Genomic DNA, 20902 nt, shown 5'->3' on the forward strand with positions numbered 1-20902 from the left:
GTTCAAAAGTACTCCATTGGCTGTAAAGGACTTTGAGACATCTGATAGAAACATAAAATTAGAAGCAGGAGGAGGCCATTCGGCCCTTTGAGCCTGCTCTGCCATTCATTTTGATCATGGCTGATCATTGAATTCAATATCCTGATTCCCGCATCCTCCCATATCCCTTGATTCCTTTAGCCCCAAGAGCTAAATATATATCTATATCTTCTTCTTGAAATCACACAATGTTTTGGCCTAAACTACTTTCTGTAGTAGTGAATTCTACACATTCACCACCCTCTGGGTGAAGAAATTTCTCCTCACCTCTGTCCTAAAAGATTTACCCCTTATCCTCAAACTATGACCCCCTAGTTCCCCCATCATTGGGAACATTCTTCCTGAATCTACCCTGTCTAATCCTGTTAGAATTTTATAAGTTTCTATGAGATCCCCTCTCACTCTTCTAAACTCCGGTGAATATAATCCTAACCGGCTTAGTCTCTCCTCATGACAGACCTACCATCCCAGGAACCAGCCTCGTGATCATGAGGGGTACTCTATAAATGCAATTCTTTTGTTTGCATCTTCATTTTATTGCGAATGGTTTTTATCTTGAGTTCCCTAAATCCTATTCCCTAAAACCCCTCCACCTGTCCCCATTTATCTTTAAAAACCTGCGAATCTCTTCCTCAATTGGCTCACTCTATTTCCCAAACTATTTCCGTTACAGGCCACCTCAGGACTTCCTTTCCATCAACAAATATAAATTGATACTTACATTGACATAATGAACCGAATGGATGAGATTTATGGCTCCAAGCTTGCACAGTGCCAGGAACACTGGTATAAAGGCATCAGGACTCGTTTCTGCAGCTAAATCGTAGAATCTTTTTGCCAAGTGAAGATCCTAAGGAAGAATTTGTATATTATTTATTGAAATATAATTTGAGTTCAATTAAAAGATATGATATTTGGGGTTTGAATTACTGGTATAATTAAGGCAAAACTGGAAACAAATATGAATGATCTTCTGAGGCCTGGTTGAAAGTTAGATCCAGAACATACAAAGATAAAGTAGAACAGGATCAATCTAGTAAAACAAGGCAAATTTTAAATTGATGTCAGATTTTTGTTCAGATAAAATGATCAACACCAAGATCAGTGGTGTGGCACAGTGGTTAGCTCTGCTGCCTCACAGCGTCGGGGACCTGGGTTCAATTCCGATCTTGGGTCACTGTCTGTGTGGAGTCTGCACGTTCTCCCCGTGTCTGCGTGAGTTTCTTCCGGGTGCTCCAGTTTCCTCCCACATTCCAAAGATGTGAAGGTTGGGTGGATTGGCTAGGCTAAATTGCCCCTTAAGTGTCAGGGGGAATTAGCAGGGTAACTATGCGGGGTTACAAGGATAGGGCCTGGCTGGGATTGTTGTCAGTGCAGGTTCAATGGGCCAAATGGCCTCCTTCTGCATTGTCGGGATTCTATGATTCTACATTTTTGGGTAGAGTGAAGACAAAAACCTTGGAATCATTGAAGAAACATGAATCTTTTAATTGTGAGGGATGCTGTATGTGAAAACAGCAATATTCTCAAAAATAAGTGATTTGAAGAATATCCAATATGGAGACTTAAAATGGATATATATTAATGTTGATTAATGGTACTTAGCCCCTGCCACAAAGAGCTGAAATTGTACACGCAAGATATACTTTTATCAGTTGTAGATTCAGAAAGAATGTTACTAGGGGTCATAGTTTGAGGATAAGGGGTAAAACTTTTAGAACTGAGGTGAGAAGAAATTTCTTCATCCGGGGGGTTGTGAATGTGTGGAATTCACTACCACAGAAAATAGTTGAGGCCAAAACATTGTGTGATTTCAAGAAGAAATTAGATATAGCTCTTGGGACTAAAGAGTTCAAGAGATTTGGGGGGGGAAGGGGAAATCAGGACATTGAATTTGATGATCAGCCATGATCACAATGAATGGCGGAGCTGGCTCGAAAGGCTAGTTTCTATGTACGTTTCTATGGATAAACAGCTACCATCATGATTCTGCAGATAACTGAAATATTTATACTGGGTTGATGTCCCTGTTTCAGAATTTGAGATGAGTGTAGGGTACAAACATCATGAGAATGAAAGGTCAAGGCCACTTTTACTGCCCCATGTGAAATATTCCAACTTGTGGCCAGATATTGGTCTAGCACTAAAAAATACCAAATCCAAATATCAGCTGGGACTATAGTTTAAACATATGCCCGCTGTACGAGATCAGGATTTATGGACATAGAATGATTACACAACAGAAAGAGACCATTCAGCCCCTCATGTCCGAACACTTCCAGCTTTCCTACCAAGTTGCATATCATCCTGACTTAACAAGTATGAAGGAACAGCTGTTGCATTTCTGAGTCCAAGTCCTTCATTTGCCAGCTGAACATTATCATCATGAGGGCTGCGGTGGGTTAGCAAAGTCCATCACCATCTTCTCAAGGCAGCCGGCACAGGCAATAAATGCATCATTGACAGTCTCACATTCGCTGAACAACATTTTAAAAACCATCTAAATCTCTCAAGCAGGCTAAAAGTAAAGTTTATTTATTAGTCACAAGTAAGGCTTACATGAACACTGCAATGAAGTTAGAAATTCCCCTAGTCGCCCTGTTCAGGTCAATATACCTAACCAGCACATCTTTCAGACTGTGGGAGGAAACCGGGGCACCCAGAGGAAACCCACGCAGACACGGGGAGAACGTGCAAACTCCACACAGACAGTGACCCGAGGCCGGAATTGAAACCAGGTCCCTGTGCCACCATGCTGCTCAAAGGCTACATAGTCTTTAAATGTGATGCTTCACATCCTCTATAGAAGTACAAATGATTAAGATTACAAATTATTAGCTGACTTGCCAAACTTACATCAAGCAGGGCTGTTGCAAGTTTAAGATTTCATGACAATACATTGTGGATACCATAGTTACATAAAAGAGCTTTCTGAAGAATCGTGTAATATGTTCTAAATAATAATAACTTTGAGAATATTTTAATAGGTGTTTGTCACATAAATTATTTAAAATATGATCTAGCCAAATATAACGGCCGTGGGAGACACTGAAAATTGGGAGAGCAGTAAAATGTCTGTTAAATTTCCAAGCAGAATTTCCCACCCAACGTGTATTTTCATTCTGCTATGAGGAGCTCCATACCTGCTCTGTCCCAAGACCATGTTCGTACATGTATGCTAAATTGAACATAGCTTGTGCATTGTGCTGCTGCTCCACGGCTAAACGATAGTGAATTGCAGCTGTTTCGTAATCCACGTTCGTTCCATATCCATAGTAATAATAATCGCCCAGTTTAATTCTAGCATACGAATAGCCTAGCAAACAAAATAACATTTTTAAAAGATGTTTGCGCATAGATTACAAATGATTAACTGACTTGTCATATTTACATCAAGCAGCGCTGTTGCAAGTTTAAGATTTCATGACAAAACATTATGGGTACCATAGTTACATAATATTTGATTTATTACTGTCACATATATTATCATACAGTGAAAAGTATTGTTTCTTGCGCGTTATACAGAAAAGCATACTGTTCATAGAGAAGAAAAGGAGAGGGTGCAGAATGTAGTGTTACAGTCATAACTAGGGTGTAGTGAAAGATCAACTTAATGCGAGATAGGTCCATTCAAAAGTCTGATGGCAGCAGGGAAGAAACTGTTCTTGAGTCAGTTGGTACGTGACCTCAGACTTTGTATCTTTTTCCCGAAGGAAGAAGGTGGAAGAGAGAATGTCTGGGGCGTGTGGGGTCCTTAATTATGCTGGCTGCTTCTCCGAGGTAGTGGGAAATATAGACAGTGAGTCTCCTTCCCCTCTCCCTTAAAATGTTAGCAAAAATCTACGCCTGACCTGATGCAGTCAGACTGTACATTTATATATTTCGGGGAGAGAGGAAGGAGGTCACGGAGAGCAGGATATGATTTATGTGCTAACAATGTTAGTGTCCGTACGACTTGGAGTGGGATGAAGAAGAGAAACTCATCCTGCAGGAAGCAAGTCAGTAAGAGTTTTAACAACACCAGGTTAAAGTCCAACAGGTTTATTTGGTAGCAAATGCCATTAGCTTTCGGAGCGCTGCTCCTTCGTCAGATGGAGTGGATATCTGCTCGCAAACAAGGCACACAGAGACACAAAATCAAGTTACAGAATACTGATTCGCATTCTAATCCCTTTGGTGCTGTGCTTACATATTAGAAACACAGTATGTGGCCTTTACAATGATTTATACATGATCCCGACAGATTGGGCTGTAGAAAGGTGGAGTTGTTGCTTTTCCTACTCAGCAAAACCCAGAAGGGTATATGAAAGTAGGAAAGGGCTGAGAAAAGAGAGGTGCGAACAGTTGGCACAAGCGTCAGTGTTAATGGTGACTATAACTGTGTTTGAAACTTCGTCTGGAAGAAGTAGAAGACCATTAATCAAGCACCATTATTTTTAACACAGCATTAAGCAGTGAGGCACATAGCTGCTGAAAGCTTCAGAATTAATCATTGTAAGTGGACATCAATCATATTGCAAACATAAAGCCAAATACAGATGCGGAATAACTATCAAGGTTATTACTGCAAGCAAATATCTAATCATTTCAAATTATCCATCCTGCTCCAGAATTTGCCTCTGTAACTGCAGCTTGGAATAATACCAGATATAATGTAACAAAAACAGAAAATGCTGGAAAATTTCAGCAGGTCTGACAACATCTGTAGAGAGAGAATAGAGCCAATGTTTTGAGTCTGGATGACCGAAGAATGGCACGGCGGCCCCACAGCGCCAAGGACCCGGGTTCAATTCCAATCTTAGATACTGTGTGTGTGGAGATTGCATGTTCTCCCCGTATCTGCGTGGGTTTCCTCCCGGTGCTCCGGTTTCCTCCCACACTCGAAAGATGTGCAGGTTAATTGGATTGGCCACAGTAAAAGAAAACTCCCCTTAGTGTCCCAACTTGTGTAGGCTAGATGGAATAGCCATGGTAAATATGTGGGGTTACAGGGATAGGATGGGGGAGAGCGCCTGGGTAAGATACTCAGTCACAGAGTTGGTGCAGACTCGATGGGCCAAATGGCCTCCTTCTGCACTGTCGGGATTCTATGATAATGTACTGGACCATACCAGATGACGGAGAGATTGTACCACCCCATAGGGCATTTCAAATAATTTGAAAACTGCTTAAACAAATAATCATATGCCATATATATTCCAAACATAAAATGTGCTTTGGAAATGAGACTATAAATCACCTCAATCCAGGTCAAGATGGAGCACTCAATTACTTACTTTCTGTAAATCATCAGTTGCTGGTGTGTACCTTTTAAGCCAACACCAATGGATTGGACCAATAACTCACTGGTACCTCAAGTTCTTCTGAGTTACTATGTCCAACATTAAAGATTGAGTTTCTGATAAAGCGAGTAGTTTTCTATCATGTACCTTATATATACACCTGTACCTTGAGCTGCAGCTTGGTTCCAGTATATCAGGGCCATATCGTAGTGGTCAATCCGAGAGAGGAGTGCAGGCTTCTCTAATAATAAAACAACAGTACATTTCACAGATTTTACTTTTCAAAAGAACAATGGAAAAATCAAATCTTTGGGAGTTTTGAAGTATTGGGTTTGTGAACCTACCATATTCTAGAATGTAGGCTGCATTGCTTTGAGCCATTTCATACCCTTGCTCTGCAAGGAATAAATACTGAAGAAAGGCAGAATCTATTTGGTTCTCCTTGTAGGCGAAATATGCAGACAAGAATCTCTCCGTCCATTGGCCGTGCTCACAAACATTCTTGTACAACTAAACAAGGAAGACTTGCTTACATTATAGATTGAAAGTAAAGTAAAATGTATTTATTAACCACAAGCAGGCTTACATTAACACTGCAATGAAGTTACTGTGAAAATCCCCTAGCCACCGCACTCCGGCGCCTGTTTGGATACACCAAGGGAGAATTTAGCACGGCCAATTCATCTAACCAGCACATCTTTGGAGTGTGGGAGGAAACCGGAGCACCCGGAGGAAACCCACGCAGACAGGAGGAGAAAGTGCAGACACCACACAGACAGTGACCAAGTCAGGAATCAAATCAGGGTCCCTGGCACTGTGAGGCAGCAGTGCTAACCACTGTGCCACCCTGCCGCCCCTTACAAATGAAAGGTAAGGCTTCAACTTTGGAATCAGTGCCAAATTTAATTTTTAAAAACTAGTAATAGTCGCTTGGGGATACAGAAATTGAAAAATAAAGGAGACGTATTGCCAAAACAGCAGACATCAGAACAGATTCAAGAATGCCAAATTTCAAAGGAAATAGCAATTATACTGCATGAGGAAAGTCTGATCAGTACCCTTACTGTTAAAAACTGTTACATTAGTTCAATATTCTGTCCATAAGTAGCTGCCAGAAAAAGCCTTAAAATTATTGAGAAGATTCTTTATAATTCACTCCATGTCCTGCAGGTGGATCAGTAAAACAAATTATTCAGTAATAATATCCAACATATTTCTCCATTATCTGAAGCTACGACTAAAATGAAAGACGTGCCGAGGCACTGAATCACCCCTATAAATAAAACATGCATTCTTACCAACCAGTGGTGACAATGAGCTTCTCTTATGGAAGTAGTCAGTGACATTGAACTCAATGTGTTCTAATTGACTGGAATATATTGTGTGCAGTATCTCAATACTAAACATTTAAAATGAATACTCAGGGTAACTGTATGTTTACAGTACTGTAATTACAAACATTGTTGATCTTAAAATATAAAACAAAAGTCAGGATGCTTTTCATGTCACCCTCATTAAACTGACCCTCGAAATGCTTTTCATTTACTCTGCGGGTGGTTGTATGCAGCAGTGGAATTGCTGACTTATCTCTGCCGGCTTCTCTTCTTGCAACACCATTACAGATACTGCACCAATTTGCTTTGGAAAAGAGTTCTGAATGAAAGGAATTTTAAAACTGTGAACCGTGCTCACCAGGTCGATTCCTGGGATGGCAGGCTTGTCCTATGAGGAAAGATTGAGGATACAGGGCCTGTATTCTCGAGTGTTTAGATGAGAGATAATTTCATTGAAACGTACAAAATTCCACAGGCTCAAAGGGGTAGATGCAGGAAGGATATTGCCCCAGTTGGCTGGCTTGGGAGGGGAGGGCTGTAGAACCAGGATATAGTCTCAGCATAAAAGAAAAGTAAAGGTAAAAAAGTTTATTTATTAGTGTCACAAGTAGGCTTACATTAACACTGCAATGAAATTACTGTGAAATTCCCCTAGTTGCCACAGGCCGGTGCCTGTTCGGGTCAATGCACCTAACTAGCACGTCTTTCAGACTGTGGGAGGAAACCAGAGCATCTGGAGGAAACCCACGCAGACATGGGGAGAACTTGCAAACTCCACACAGACAGTGACCCAAGCTGGGAATCGAACCTGGATCCCTGGCGCTGTGAAGCAGCAGTGTAAAGTCTGCATAGAATCCCTACAGTGCAGAAGGAAGCCATTTGGCCCTTTGCGCTTGCACTGACAACAATCCCACCCAGGTCCTATCCCTGTAACCCCACATATTTACCTTCCTAGTCCCCCGACACTAAGGGGCAATTTATCACGGCCAATCAACCTAAGCCGCACATCTTTGGAGTGTGGGAGGAATCCGGAGCACCCGGAGGAAACCCACGCAGACACGGGGAGAACGTGCAAACTCCACACAGACAGTGATCCGAGGCCGGAATTGAACTCGGGTCCCTGGCGCTGTGAGGCAGCAGTGCTAACCACTGTGACACCGTGCTGCCCCTTAAAAGGTCAGTTATTTACGACTGCGATGAGAAGGAATTTCTTCACTCAGAGACTGCTGGATCTTTGGAATTCTCTACCCTCAACAGGCTCAATTACTGAATATGTCCAAAATAGAGATCGGTAGTTTCTAGATATTAAAGATGTCAAGGGATATGGGGAAGGAGCAAAAAAATGGCATTGATGTATAGAGGATCAGCCATGATCTAATTGAATGGCGGAGCAGGCTCATGGGGCTGAACAGCCTACTCCTGCTCCTCTGTTCCTATATTCTCAAGTACATTATATGGTCAGCAATTCCCAGGAACCTTGGAATAGGTTGACCCCTTCCCGGGAAGCCACCTATCTGTTCCAAACAATTCAAATGATTCTGGGAGATGGATAAAGGGTATACAGATAAAAGCAGCAATTCAATGAATATTCTGTCATGAGAAAAAAAAAATCATTTTTAATCACAAGCATCAAGTATATTTTTGGCAAAATCCCCGTTGCAATGATAAAACACTTCAGCTTTGTTCTTGTCAATTAATACATGCAAGCCTCGCTTTGTGATTTATTAGCTTAAGAATTGCGATTTTAAAGTGGGTCAGAACTTTCAAAAGCTTCACAATGACAGAAAGTGACACAACCACTTTGACACTGAAGAGTCCATGTTCTAAGGAAATGTATCCAGGAGAGTGGGCTGAAATCCCACCATCCAATAATATCAAGGTGAAAACTGCATGGGAAGAGACCACCAAATGAGCCATTGTAGTTTCTTCACCCTTTCACCTGTGTGCAAGTGGTGAAGCAGTTTGCTAATGTCAGGACAGGAGTGAATCATTGCCCGTATGAAGGGTGGCACAGTAGTTAGCACTGCTGCCTCACAGTGCCAGGGACCCGGGTTCAATTCCACCCTCGGGTCACTGTCTGTGTGGAGTTTGCATATTCTCCCTGTGGCTGCGTGGGTTTCCTCCGGGTGCTCCGGTTTCCTCCCACAGTCCAAAGATGTGCAGGTTAGGTGGATTGGCCACGCTAAATTGCCCCTTACATGTCCCACGATGTATAGGTTAGATGGATTAGCCATGGTGAATATGTGGGGTTAAGTTTAAGTTAAGTTTATTTATTAGTGTCACAAGTAGGCTTACATTAACATTGCAATGAAATTGCTGTGAAAATCCCCTAGTTGCCACATTCCGGTGCCTGTTTTAGTACACCGGGGGAGAATTTATGGGATTATGGGGATAGGGAGGGGGAGAGGGCCTGGGTTAGTCACTCTGTTAGAGAGTTGGTGCAGACTCAATGGGTTGAATGGCCTCCTTCGGCACTGTAGGGATTCTATAATATGCACATGCACTTCCATTGTGAAAAATCCGTAAGGCACAGTTGTACTGGGGGAGGTGTTGTCGAAAAGCAAGTTGGTGCCCAGTCTCGTAACAACCATTCTGCTCCCTGTTGCGGTGCATAATGAAGACATCTTGGCTGCCTCCTGAATTATGGCCACTGCTGAGCATTATGATGTCTCAGCGTCCAGATATTTGGCTAAATCTTGAGAGCAAACCATTGTTGTCTGTGTGTGTCGTCAGGTGAATGTGAGGAGCCTTCATCTTCAATCATAGAACCCCACAGTGCAGAAAGAGGCCATTCAGCCCATGGAGTCTGCACTGACAACAATTCCACCCAGACCCTATTCCCACAATCCCATGTATTTACCCTGGCTAGTCCTCCTGACATTAAGGAGTAATTTAGCATTGCCAACCCACCTAGCCCGCGCATCTTTGGATTGTGGGAGGAAACCGGAGCACCTGGAGGAAACCAACGTGAATGGAATCTGTGATGCATTCATAGTAAGACTCTTATCCATTGAAAGCTCTGTGTTCTGGCAAGCTAGTATCTTCTATCGACAGAGATAACGGTGAAGGTGCTTCCCCTGAAACGGAAGAGGATTGATAAAGGGGTGGAGGAGAGGGGAGCAAGAGTGAATGGAAAAGGATTGGTTGGTGCTGGAGAGGATACAAAGCACACTTATGGGGGTAATTCTGGGACTTGAAGCTCTAAATTTGAAGCAACACTCACAGGTCAAAATCCGTTTTTATTACAGAAAAGCATTCATAATCTAGATGGAAAATAAATGATTTAGTTCACACTGAGTGCAAAATTCAATAATGTTCCAACATTAACAGGAGTCAAGCACAATTTGAGAATAAGATGATGGATTATTTATGTGTGGATTGGACCACAGCCAATAGGTTCAAAAGAAAGATGAATTGTTCATCTGGTTAAGAGCAGGACGGAGGACACAGAGCAGGTGGAGATGATCAAGTGGTTTGTGCCCCATGATTCTTCCTGAACCATTTGGACTCTGAACCTGTCATGTCAACAAGGCAACCGATCATGATGATTAATGCAGGATGTAAGTTAAGGATGAATGTAGATTCAAGGTTAGATATTCTTACGTTTTGTGAGTACAAAGAAAATTACAGCACAGGAACCGGCCCTTTGGCCCTTCAAGCCTGCACCGACCATGCTGCCCATAGAACCATAGAACCCCTACAGTGCAGAAAGAGGCCATTTGGCCCATCGAGTCTGCACCGACAACAATCCCACCCAGGCCCTATCCCCACATCCCTACATATTTACCTGCTAATCCCTCTAACCCTCATATTTACCCGCTAATCCCTCTAATCTACGCATCCTGGGACACTAAGGGGCAATTTAGCTTGGCCAATCAACCTAACCCGCACATCTTTGGACTGTGGGAGGAAACCAGAGCACCCGGAGGAAACCCACGCAGACACGGGGAGAATAGCCCATCTGAATTAAAACCCTCTCCCCTTCCGGGGACCAAATCTCTCTATTCCCATCCTATTCATGTATTTGTCAAGATGTCCCTTAAAAGTCACTATCGTATCTGCTTCCACTACCTCCCCTGACGGCAAGTTTTAGGCACCCACCACCCTCTGTGTAAAAAAAATTGTCTCGTACATCTCCTTTAAACCTTGCCCCTCGCATCTTAAACTTATACCCCCTAGTATCTGACTCTTCCACCCTGGGAAAAAGCTTCTGACTATCCAATCTGTCCACGCCTCTCATAATCTTGTAGACTTCTGTCAGGTCACCCGTCAGCCTTCGTCGTTCCAGTAAGAACAAACCAAATTTCTCCAACCTTTCCTCATAGCTAATGCCCTCTATACCAGGCAACATCCTGGTAAATCTGTTCTGTACCCTCCCCAAAGCTTCCACATTCTTCTGGTAGTGTAGCGACCAGAATTGAAGACTATACTCCAAGTGCAGTCTAAGGTTCTATATGCAACATGTCTAGCAAGGGGGAAAACTACAACTGAGTTGGGTCCGTGATGGAGCTGATTTTAACTCTGTGTGGGTTAATTGGTTTTGAGTGACTTAACATCTGACAGGTACATCGATGGAAGATGCTTTCGGATCCATCTGGCCTTTATCTCCTTCCATTCTTGCTTATTTTACTATTCGAATCAACCGCACTGAATCCATCAACATTAATCGCATTGGTTGTATTACCTCAGCAGCAGTGAGACAAGATCTAACCACACCAGTTCCACTCCCATACATCTGAGCCAGATTGTACAAGGCAAGGGCATGGCCAGCTTGAGAGGCATGGTGAAAATACTTCATGGCCATTTTATAGTCTCTCTTCACACCTAGGCCAGCTGCAATAAAAAAGGTTCACATCCAATTAATCATGTAATTAATGTCACTTTTGAGCAATCATATGCCAAATCAATCGATTTCTTGCCTTACCGTAGTGCATGACTCCTAGTTGAAATTGTCCATCTACCCAGTCCTTATCAGCTGCCTTCTTAAAGTATTTTAAGGCTTCTTCATAATCCTGAAACAAAATGTACAAAGAACCAGGAGTCCTACTTGACTCCAGAGGTACAGATTCTTTTCCCGTTATCAAAATGCCCGACGTTTCAGAAAAGGAAACTTACCACTGGCACTCCTTTTCCATAAAGGTAAGCTAATCCCAAACCCGTCAATCCAATGGGGTTGCCCTGAAATAAGACAATAGAAACAGGATTGAAGGTCTGTGGAGAGAACAGAGAGCTAGGGGCTGTGGACCCCACCAAGAAGATGGCAATCACATGGCGTCTGAAAAGTGACCGACCTTCAATATCTTTTGTATATAGGTTAGACTGTGGTGCTGGGCACAGTGAGTTAGTTGGTGGGTCTTCAATTTAGTAACAGCACTAGTGAGTTATGTCATGTAATGGATGATTATCATAGAATCCCCACAGTGCAGAAGAGGCCATTCAGCCCATGGAGCCTGCCCTGGCTCTCTGACAGAGTATCTTGCCATGCCCTCTCCGCCACCCTAGCCCTGTAACCACACACATTTACCATGGTCAATCCATCTAACCTACAAATCTTTGGAGTGTGAGAGGAAACAGGAACACCCGGAGGAAACGCATGCAGACACAGAGAGAATATGCAAACTCCACACAGTCACCCGAGGCCACAATTGAACCTGGGTCTCTGGCACTGTGATGCAGCAGTGCTAATCACTGTCACTGTGCCGCCCCTGGTCATCATAGCCACTGATTTTGAAGTTTCTGGATAAGTACTTTGCTATTATAACAGAGCATCCTGAGAATGTTACCAGTCTTCTGAAGATTAAGTTCCCACACAGCTGCCCATTATTCTATGAAAAGTCTTTATACAGAGAATAAAGTTCCCAATGAAATGAAACAATCATTTCAGTAATTAATTCAATAAAATACACTTATTGATCAGATCCCAATTAAATGGGACTGGCTTCCTCGGAATTAATTCATTAACATACACATAAAAACAGTTCCTAATTAATTGGAATGGGCTTCTCAGCAACTAACGAATTAATTAAAATTCTGAACAGCTCCCATTGGACAAAGGAACATGAGAAGACAGGAATCCACTAAAGATTATGCACTGCAGGGAAGTGTTTAGAATCATCGAATCCTTACAGTGCAGAAGGAGGTCATTCAGCCCATCGAGTCTGCACTGACTCTCACCCAAGCTAAACTTGTAACTCCACGTATTTACCTATATATCTTCATAGAAACCCTACAGTGCAGAAGGAGGCCATTCGGCCCATCGAGTCTGCACCGACCACAATCCCACCCAGGCCCTACCCCCATATATTTACCCGCTAATCCCTCTAACCTACGCATCCCAGGACTCTAAGGGGCAATTTTTAACCTGGCCAATCAACCTAACCCGCACATCTTTGGACTGTGGGAGGAAACCGGAGCACCCGGAGGAAACCCACGCAGACACGAGGAGAATGTGCAAACTCCACACAGACAGTGACCCAAGCCGGGAAACCGGCTTGGAGCACTAAGGGACAATTTACTATGACCAATCCACTTAACCTCCGTATCTTTGGAGTGTGGGAGGAAACCGGAGCACATGGAGGGATCCCACGCAGACATGGGGAAAATGCGCAAACTCCACACAGACAGTCACCTAAGGTCAGAATTGAACCCGGGTCCCTGGCGCTGTGAGGCAGCAGTGTTAACCACTGTGCTAGCGTCGCCCAGTTATAATGGCCTCAATGGCAAGGAGATTAAGTAAAATAAATAAATTATATGAGAGATGCCAATTAATTGGACTGTGTTCCTCAATAATGAACTTATTAACTGAAAGAATACAATGAGGCTGCCAGTTAAACGGGCATGCAAATGACCACGGGACTAAAAGTGGAATCCTCAAAAAGTTGGTGGATTGCTCCAAGAGCCGTTTCCGTGCTGTAAGGAATTATTTACAAAACTGTAAAAAGGCTTTCGAGTGAATTGCAGCAGGCTTCTTGGCAAGCAATTAAAAAACATGGTATTTGGAGTGTTTTTCAGTGTTTGTTTGGGGGGTGATGGAGTGAGGGCGAAGGAAGCAGGAAACTAAACGGAGAGGGAGAATAAAAGAGGAAACAGCTTGTGTAGCGCCAAAGAAACACAATCAATAAAAGTTGGCTGCAAATGATCGAAGAATTAATTAAAATGGTATCTGGCGGAGGCCTCCCATCTGATCTGGAGAGGGGAAAGAACTTGGAGTCAAACTAAAACGATTATACACTCTTCAACTTATAGACTGTAAAGAAACATGTGCAAAATCAATAAAACTAATTTTTAATTAAAACACACTGGGGTTGCTAGGAAGGAAATAAAATACTGCTCAGAGTGGGCTTCCAGCCAGGTCCAGCCGAGCAAATGATAATAAAGAACCAAGGAAAATTAATCAATTGGAAGTGATTTACACACAAAAAAAACCCCAAATTCATTTATTACATGAAAACAGGACAGAAATAAATAAAATGCCAGCTGGAGTTGCTTTCTCATTTGGTTAGGAATGGTTCAATAAATCAGAGCAAAGTTACTGATGAGGTACATTATCTATCTGTATATATTATTCAATGTTTAATGATTGCCTGCGTTCCTCTCCACATTACAATTATTTCCTACTTCATGTTTAATGATGCCATTATGGAAAAAACAACACTTTATGAGTTAGATTTTACGCTTCCTCACCAGCTGGTCTGGGCGGTGGGGGGGTGGGCCACATAAAATCCAGAGCGTGACTTTCTCGCCTGTCTGGGGGTGGTGGGGGAGTGGTAGGTATTGGGTCACCCGCACACCCTTGGGTTGACTGAGTTCCTTATTGGCCGATTAATGGCCACTTCATGGAATGAGCAAGTTTGAAAGATAATGTGAAACAATTTTTCCAAATTGACCTTGAGTACACGGTGAGTCAGTCAGTGAGATCCCTCAAAGTGGAAGGGGGGGTTTCTCACCGGCTGGGAGGTCAGCACAAGTGACTGACTAAAGGGACGTCCTAATAATCTAACCCCATCAGCATATCCTTTTATTCCTTTCTCCCTTTTGTGCTTACCGAGCATTGTCTTAAATGCGTCCGCACTCTTCACTTCAGTCATACCTTATGGTAGCATGGTTCACATTAGAATCAAGCTCAGGATAATTAAGTTACTCCTGATTCTTGGATGTATAGAAGGAGTTAAAAAATTTAACTGTGGTTTTGAGATTTCTCGTTCTTCATAAACAGGTTGATCTGGATAAGTATGAACCAATCTTGTCCTGTTACCAAAGTTACGATATTGTTGGGGGTGGGGGGGTGATTAACAGGACCAAATCCCTTGTAATCAGAGCTATACTCAGAACTTTAAAGACCTGCTTGTAATATATTTGTGAGCCGTCATCCCAATTACTCTCCATAATGCTACATTTTAAAACAACGTGAAAACTCAAATCAGGCAAGGGCTGAAGAAAGGCCAAAGTTTCTGTGCTCTTTTAACTCCTTCTCTCTCCCCGATATCCCCCAATATTGTAAGCATGCAGAGAAATAAAGATTGTTCGATAAATCAACAAACGACCCTTCAGCAATGGAAATGTTGATCATTGCTGTATATGAAATGGACCGGAAGTGTATTGAAAAGGGACAGACTTCCACAGCTTGGGTTCTTGGCTGTTCTTAGCTAGGTTCTCCACACAGACACACCTTCCTTTCATGGAAGAATGCATTTATTGCCACTATTTAATATTCATGTTTTTTGTTCAGATTTTAGTGGCTGCATAATTTATATGTGAACTACTTGCAAAGCTTACCTTTTCAGCTGCCTTTCTAAAGTACATGAGAGCAGTTTCATTGTTCTGGTGCACAATCTCATTCCCATCTGAGTACATCTAGAAAATAAAAGTTACAGTTAAATTAAAGTGCTTCTTCATTCGAGATAATTAAATACTGAGGGATTGGGGAGTGAGGCAGCGATTGGATCTGAGGATAATATTAGGGTCCTGGATGCAAAGCCCAAGACTATTATGAAGCCAGACTAGACACCAACATTTTTTCTATTTTGGCATAAACGTGAGGAAAGGATGTTTCACTCCAGGAGTAATTCCACTGACAAATTTGAGATCTTTTATCAAAACAAGCTTTATTCGTAACACAGTTTAGACATTATTCTAATAAAAGAAACAGCTTAACCATTAACAGTTGAACAATATTTTAAAAAATGAAAGGAAACAACTTCAATTTCTAACTTATCACTGTTTCAGTTCCAAATAAGCAACATTCTCTTACATTACAGATGTAAAATTCCACTTTAAATCGTTAGCAACCATAAATATACTTGCTATAGTGAATACAGTCTTGATGCTTTCAGAGCAGCTTGAAGACATCTGTCTTGAAACAAACCCCAGCCAAAATTGAAAGTTGTTTCTTCTCCGCTACAAACCGAGCTTCTCCCATTAACCACATTATCACTCGCTCTGTCAATCAATCTAATCAAAAGCCCCAGGGGAAATCTTCATCTATAAGCAAAAATCCATTAGCTCTCTCCTACGTAAACACTACATGGCTAAGATGACTAATTATCCTGCTTTTCCAGCATCTGAGCTGCATTCCTCCAGACATACCAACTATCAGTAGAAAAAAACTGAATTTTAGTGTGGCATTAATTAAAATAAATTAATGCCACACTATCATCAAAATAAGCAGTGATCAGTGGTGGGCTGCGGGTTTAACATGGCGGAGGGAAAAACACAATCAGCGAAGTATTTTTTAAAAAGGTACATAGAAACATAGAAAAACTACAGCACAAAACAGGCCCTTCGGCCCCACAAGTTGTGCCGAACATATCCCTACCTTTTAGGCCTACCTATAACCCTCCATCCTATTAGGTCCCATATACTCATCCAGGAGTCTCTTAAAAGACCCTATTGAGTTTGCCTCCACCACCACTGATGGCAGCCGATTCCACTCGCCCACCACCCTCTGTGTGAAAAACTTCCCCCTAACATTTCCCCTGTACCTACACCCCAGCACCTTAAACCTGTGTCCTCTCGTAGCAGCCATTTCCACCCTGGGAAAAAGCCTTTGAGAGTCCACCTGATCTATGCCTCTCAACATCTTATACACCTCTATTAGGTCTCCTCTCATCCTACGTCTCTCCAAGGAGAAAAGACCGAGCTCCCTCAGCCTATCCTCATAAGGCATGCCACTTAATCCAGGCAACATCCTTGTAAATCTCCTCTGCACCCTTTCAATCTTTTCCACATCCTTCCTGTAATGAGGCGACCAGAACTGAGCACAGTACTCCAAGTGGGGACTGACGAGGGTCTTATATAGCTGCATCATTATCCCCGGACTCCTAAACTCAATCCCTCGATTGATAAAGGCCAGCACACCATATGCCTTCTTAACCACCTCCTCCACCTGCGGGGCCGATTTTAGAGTCCTATGGACCCGGACCCCAAGGTCCTTCTGATCCTCCACAGTACTAAGAGTCTTTCCCTTTATATTGTACTCCTTCATCCCATTTGACCTGCCAAAATGGACCACTACGCATTTATCTGGGTTGAAGTCCATCTGCCACTTCTCTGCCCAGTCTTGCATCCTATCCAAGTCCCTCTGTAACTTCTGACATCCCTCCAGACTATCCACAACCCCACCAACCTTCGTGTCGTCGGCAAACTTACCAACCCATCCCTCCGCTTCCTCATCCAGGTCATTTATGAAAATGACAAACGGTAAGGGTCCCAGAACAGATCCCTGGGGCACACCACTGGTGACCGACCCACTCTCTGCCTCCTTTGGGCAAGCCAGTTCTGGATCCACAGGGCAGTACATTTTTGGTGATTTTTTATGTTTGTAACACGCGTCGCCGTAAATAAAGGCTTTAAAAATAGATGTAAAGATTGGTTCCAGTTCTATCCTTCACCACCTGGCTTTCAGGAGTGTAACAATCAGCGTGGTCTCTTTAAGGCCTTGCGTGTAGATCAGGTTTTCCTGAACACAGCTGGTCAGCTTGTGTGAAACTGCAGCATGTCAGAAAATGTTTGCGTTTTCTGGAGTCCTGTGCGTCTCGAAAACACTCAGTAAGTCAGTTGGTTCTTTAAAAATAAACTGATGGCCACAGCGCTGCCTACTATTTCTATTTTAGGCATTGCTGGAAGCGAAGTACCCTTTAATTTTATCTATTACTTAAAACAACCTTAATAACGTATGGCTGATATTCCATTTTACCTTAAGTCAACATTTTCTGCCCTCTACGGGAGAGTACAATATTGCATTGGAATTATGAATAATTTCAGCTAACAACATATTTTCAGGCTTGACTTGTTTCTGGTTATATGCTAAACTGCTGCAGATCAGAACAGATAATTTTACAGGATCAGAAGTAAATATGCACGATTAATTATGGTTTACTGTCTAAAATTCCTTTAGATTATGCTTTATTAACATTCAATAGTTTCTCAAAAGTCAATCAGTAAATTACGTAACCATGATCTCTGTCACAAATTACAATTTTAGGTCATATAATCAAGTTGAAATGTTTGTTAATACAAAAGGCTAAATAAAGACCAACTGTTTAAACATTTAATATTATTACCTTTCCTAAAAAGCCCAAGGCATTCGTACTGCCGCCATGAGCAGCTTTTGATAAGTAGTAGAAAGCCTTCTAGAGTGAAATAAAATAGTTTAAGATTATTATAAAAATCTTGTTGCTTTAATGAAGTCTATCTATAATTAAACCTGTACCCGTGTTATACAATGAATGAGTTTTCACCCTGCATTCTCCTCCCCACCGCCCGATTCACTGACGCTTACATTTCAATAAGTGCAGGGCCATATATGGTGTTTTACTGTCAGTTGAATTGATTGTTAGAATGTAACCAGTAATAACATTGGATCTGTTGTAATGTGACCAATGGTAACAAGCTGTAAGGGTCAGCTGACCCAGTAAACCATATAACCAATGACAGAATGATGTGATGGTCAGCTGACTCAGCATAAATTAGAACATGTTGGGAATTGTGGGGAACTAGAATGGCCCAGGGTGAGGCCCCAAGTTTGGAGTCATGAAAGTTTCTTTATTAAACCTTTTCTTTGATTTATAAGTTGGAGTAAATTTTGTTATTTTTTTATTGTCTACGCTGGAAGAGTTCCTTCTGGATCAACATTGATTAGTAACTTCTGAGTCTGAGGAACTTGGGGTCAAACTCCACTGAATTTGAGTGCATACTCTAGGCTACCTTTGCAGTGCACTACTAAGATGGTGCAATCTTTCAGCTCTTAAATTGAGGCCCTGGCTTTTCTGGGGGATGCAGAGTAGTCCATGACTATATTGAAAGAGCAGCAGGATGTCTAGGCCAAGATTCCTTCCCCCAATAACTACCAAATCTGATTAACTGGTTAGTTCTCCCATTTGCTGTTTGTGGGATCTTGTGTGCAAATTGCTGCTGCGTTTTGTTGAATGTTGGTTGGGACTGGCTAACGATTGTTGAGACATGTATGTACTGGTATATTGGATAAACATAACTAGATATGGGATACACAAGACTAGGTATTACTCAATCTAAGCCATGAGCATTCTCTCATACTTGTGTCTCTCACATCATCATGTGGGCAGTACTACATTAACCCTTTCAATCCTGAACCCCTTAATACCATGATTCATTACAGAACCAAATGCCAGTTCCTCAAGAGTAATTCATTTGTCTTGACACAGTTTATGTGTCAAGCATATAGAGTGATACGTAAATGTAAGTTCTTACTTTTCATCTAGGATGGTCAATAAATTGGTCAACAGGAATGAATTAGAAAAGGCTTCTAAAAGGGAGATAAACATGGTAATAAATGGTAATAGAGTTTTGTGTTATTGGCTTGTACTCTGATTTCCTACATGAGCTTTTGGACACAGACCGGTGGGAAACACCAGAACCCATCAAAAGGAGGCAGTTTTTCCCAATAGAGAACAGAAACTGGCTTCTCAATCCAGGATAATCATGGTGTAGAAGGGAAGAAAGATTACTTTAGTGGAGTTTATTTTTAAAAGCTCAGAGTAAAACAACCAAAAATGTATATGTGTATAGTTGTAGATTTCATTATCATTGAACACTGCAAGGTCCCACATTCACAAACTTAGAATTCAGGAGAGAAACTTCTTTAAGTGGCTAGAACATGGACTCACTACCACAGGGAGTAGTTCAGGTAAAGTCTATTTATTTATTAGTCACAAGTAGGCTTACATTAACACTGCAACAAAGTTATTGCAACAAAGTTACTGCGAAAATCCCCTAGTCGCCACACTCCGGCACCTGTTCGGGTACACTGAGGGAAAATGTATCATGGCCAATGCACCTAACCACATTTTTGGACTGTGGGAGGAAACACGGGGAGAAAGTGCAAACTCCACACACAGTGACCCAAGCCGGGAATCGAACCTGGATCCCTGGCGCTGTGAGGCAGCAGTGCTAACTACTGTGCCACCGTAAAAGAGAACCACAATTTTAAAATTGTGATTCGTATTTCAGCACTGATTTTCATTTTGCACCGATCCAGAATTTATGAATTGCTTTTCTTTTGAAATGTATCTTTACTGACTCTCACATACATTTGCAATTTTCTTTGGTTTCTATCCATCTATACCACAGCTTCCAAAGAGCCCTTCCTCAGTGTACACCTACCTCGTAGTCCTGTTCAATTCCTTTGCCTCCTGTTAGATGGAGCTGACCAAGGCCAGCCTAAGAGAGAATATTTTTTTAAAACAATTTCAGATAGCCACAAACACTACTAATCTGAAAAAATAAATAGTAAATAATTTCACTAATTCAGTACTTGTTTCTTAATAGTCAATATACAAGCCTTTTCTTTTTTAAAATTCTTTTACAGGGTGTGGGTGGTGCTGGCAAAGCAACATTTGTTGCCCTTCCCTGATTGCCCTCAAGAAGGTGGTGGTGAGCTGCCTTCTTGAACCGCTGCAGGCCATCTGGTGTAGGTACACCCACTGTGCTGTTAGGGAGGGGGTTTCAGGACTTTGACCCAGCGACAGTGAAGCAACGGTGATTTTATTTCATTCATTCATGGGATGTGGGCATCGCTGGCTGGGCCAGCATTTATTGCTCATCTCTAATTGCCCTTGAATTGGGTGGCTTGTTGGGCTTTCATAGAAATCATAGAAACCCTACAGTACAGAAAGAGGCCATTCGGCCCATCGAGTCTGCACCGACCACAATCCCACCAGGCCCTACCCCCATATCCCTACATATTTTACCCGCTAATCCCTCTAACCTACG

The 20902-nt window shown here is 42.2% G+C and overlaps 1 protein-coding gene across 1 annotated transcript in view; it reads right to left on the bottom strand.

Moving 5' to 3' along the window:
• The window catches only part of LOC144504757 (protein sel-1 homolog 1-like), a 41048-nt gene that overhangs the window by 533 nt on the left and 19613 nt on the right, over window positions 1-20902 (bottom strand). The window contains exons 7-16 of the mRNA XM_078230501.1: window positions 20294-20350; window positions 18217-18285; window positions 15431-15508; window positions 11771-11833; window positions 11580-11667; window positions 11340-11488; window positions 5666-5831; window positions 5488-5562; window positions 3183-3355; window positions 761-889 (exon numbers count right to left, since the gene is read on the bottom strand). Coding sequence (XP_078086627.1) covers window positions 761-889; window positions 3183-3355; window positions 5488-5562; window positions 5666-5831; window positions 11340-11488; window positions 11580-11667; window positions 11771-11833; window positions 15431-15508; window positions 18217-18285; window positions 20294-20350 — 1047 coding nt within the window. The remainder of the gene's footprint in view (window positions 1-760; window positions 890-3182; window positions 3356-5487; window positions 5563-5665; window positions 5832-11339; window positions 11489-11579; window positions 11668-11770; window positions 11834-15430; window positions 15509-18216; window positions 18286-20293; window positions 20351-20902) is intronic.

Source organism: Mustelus asterias, chromosome 15, assembly GCF_964213995.1.
Source record: "Mustelus asterias chromosome 15, sMusAst1.hap1.1, whole genome shotgun sequence".
NCBI lineage: Eukaryota > Metazoa > Chordata > Chondrichthyes > Carcharhiniformes > Triakidae > Mustelus > Mustelus asterias.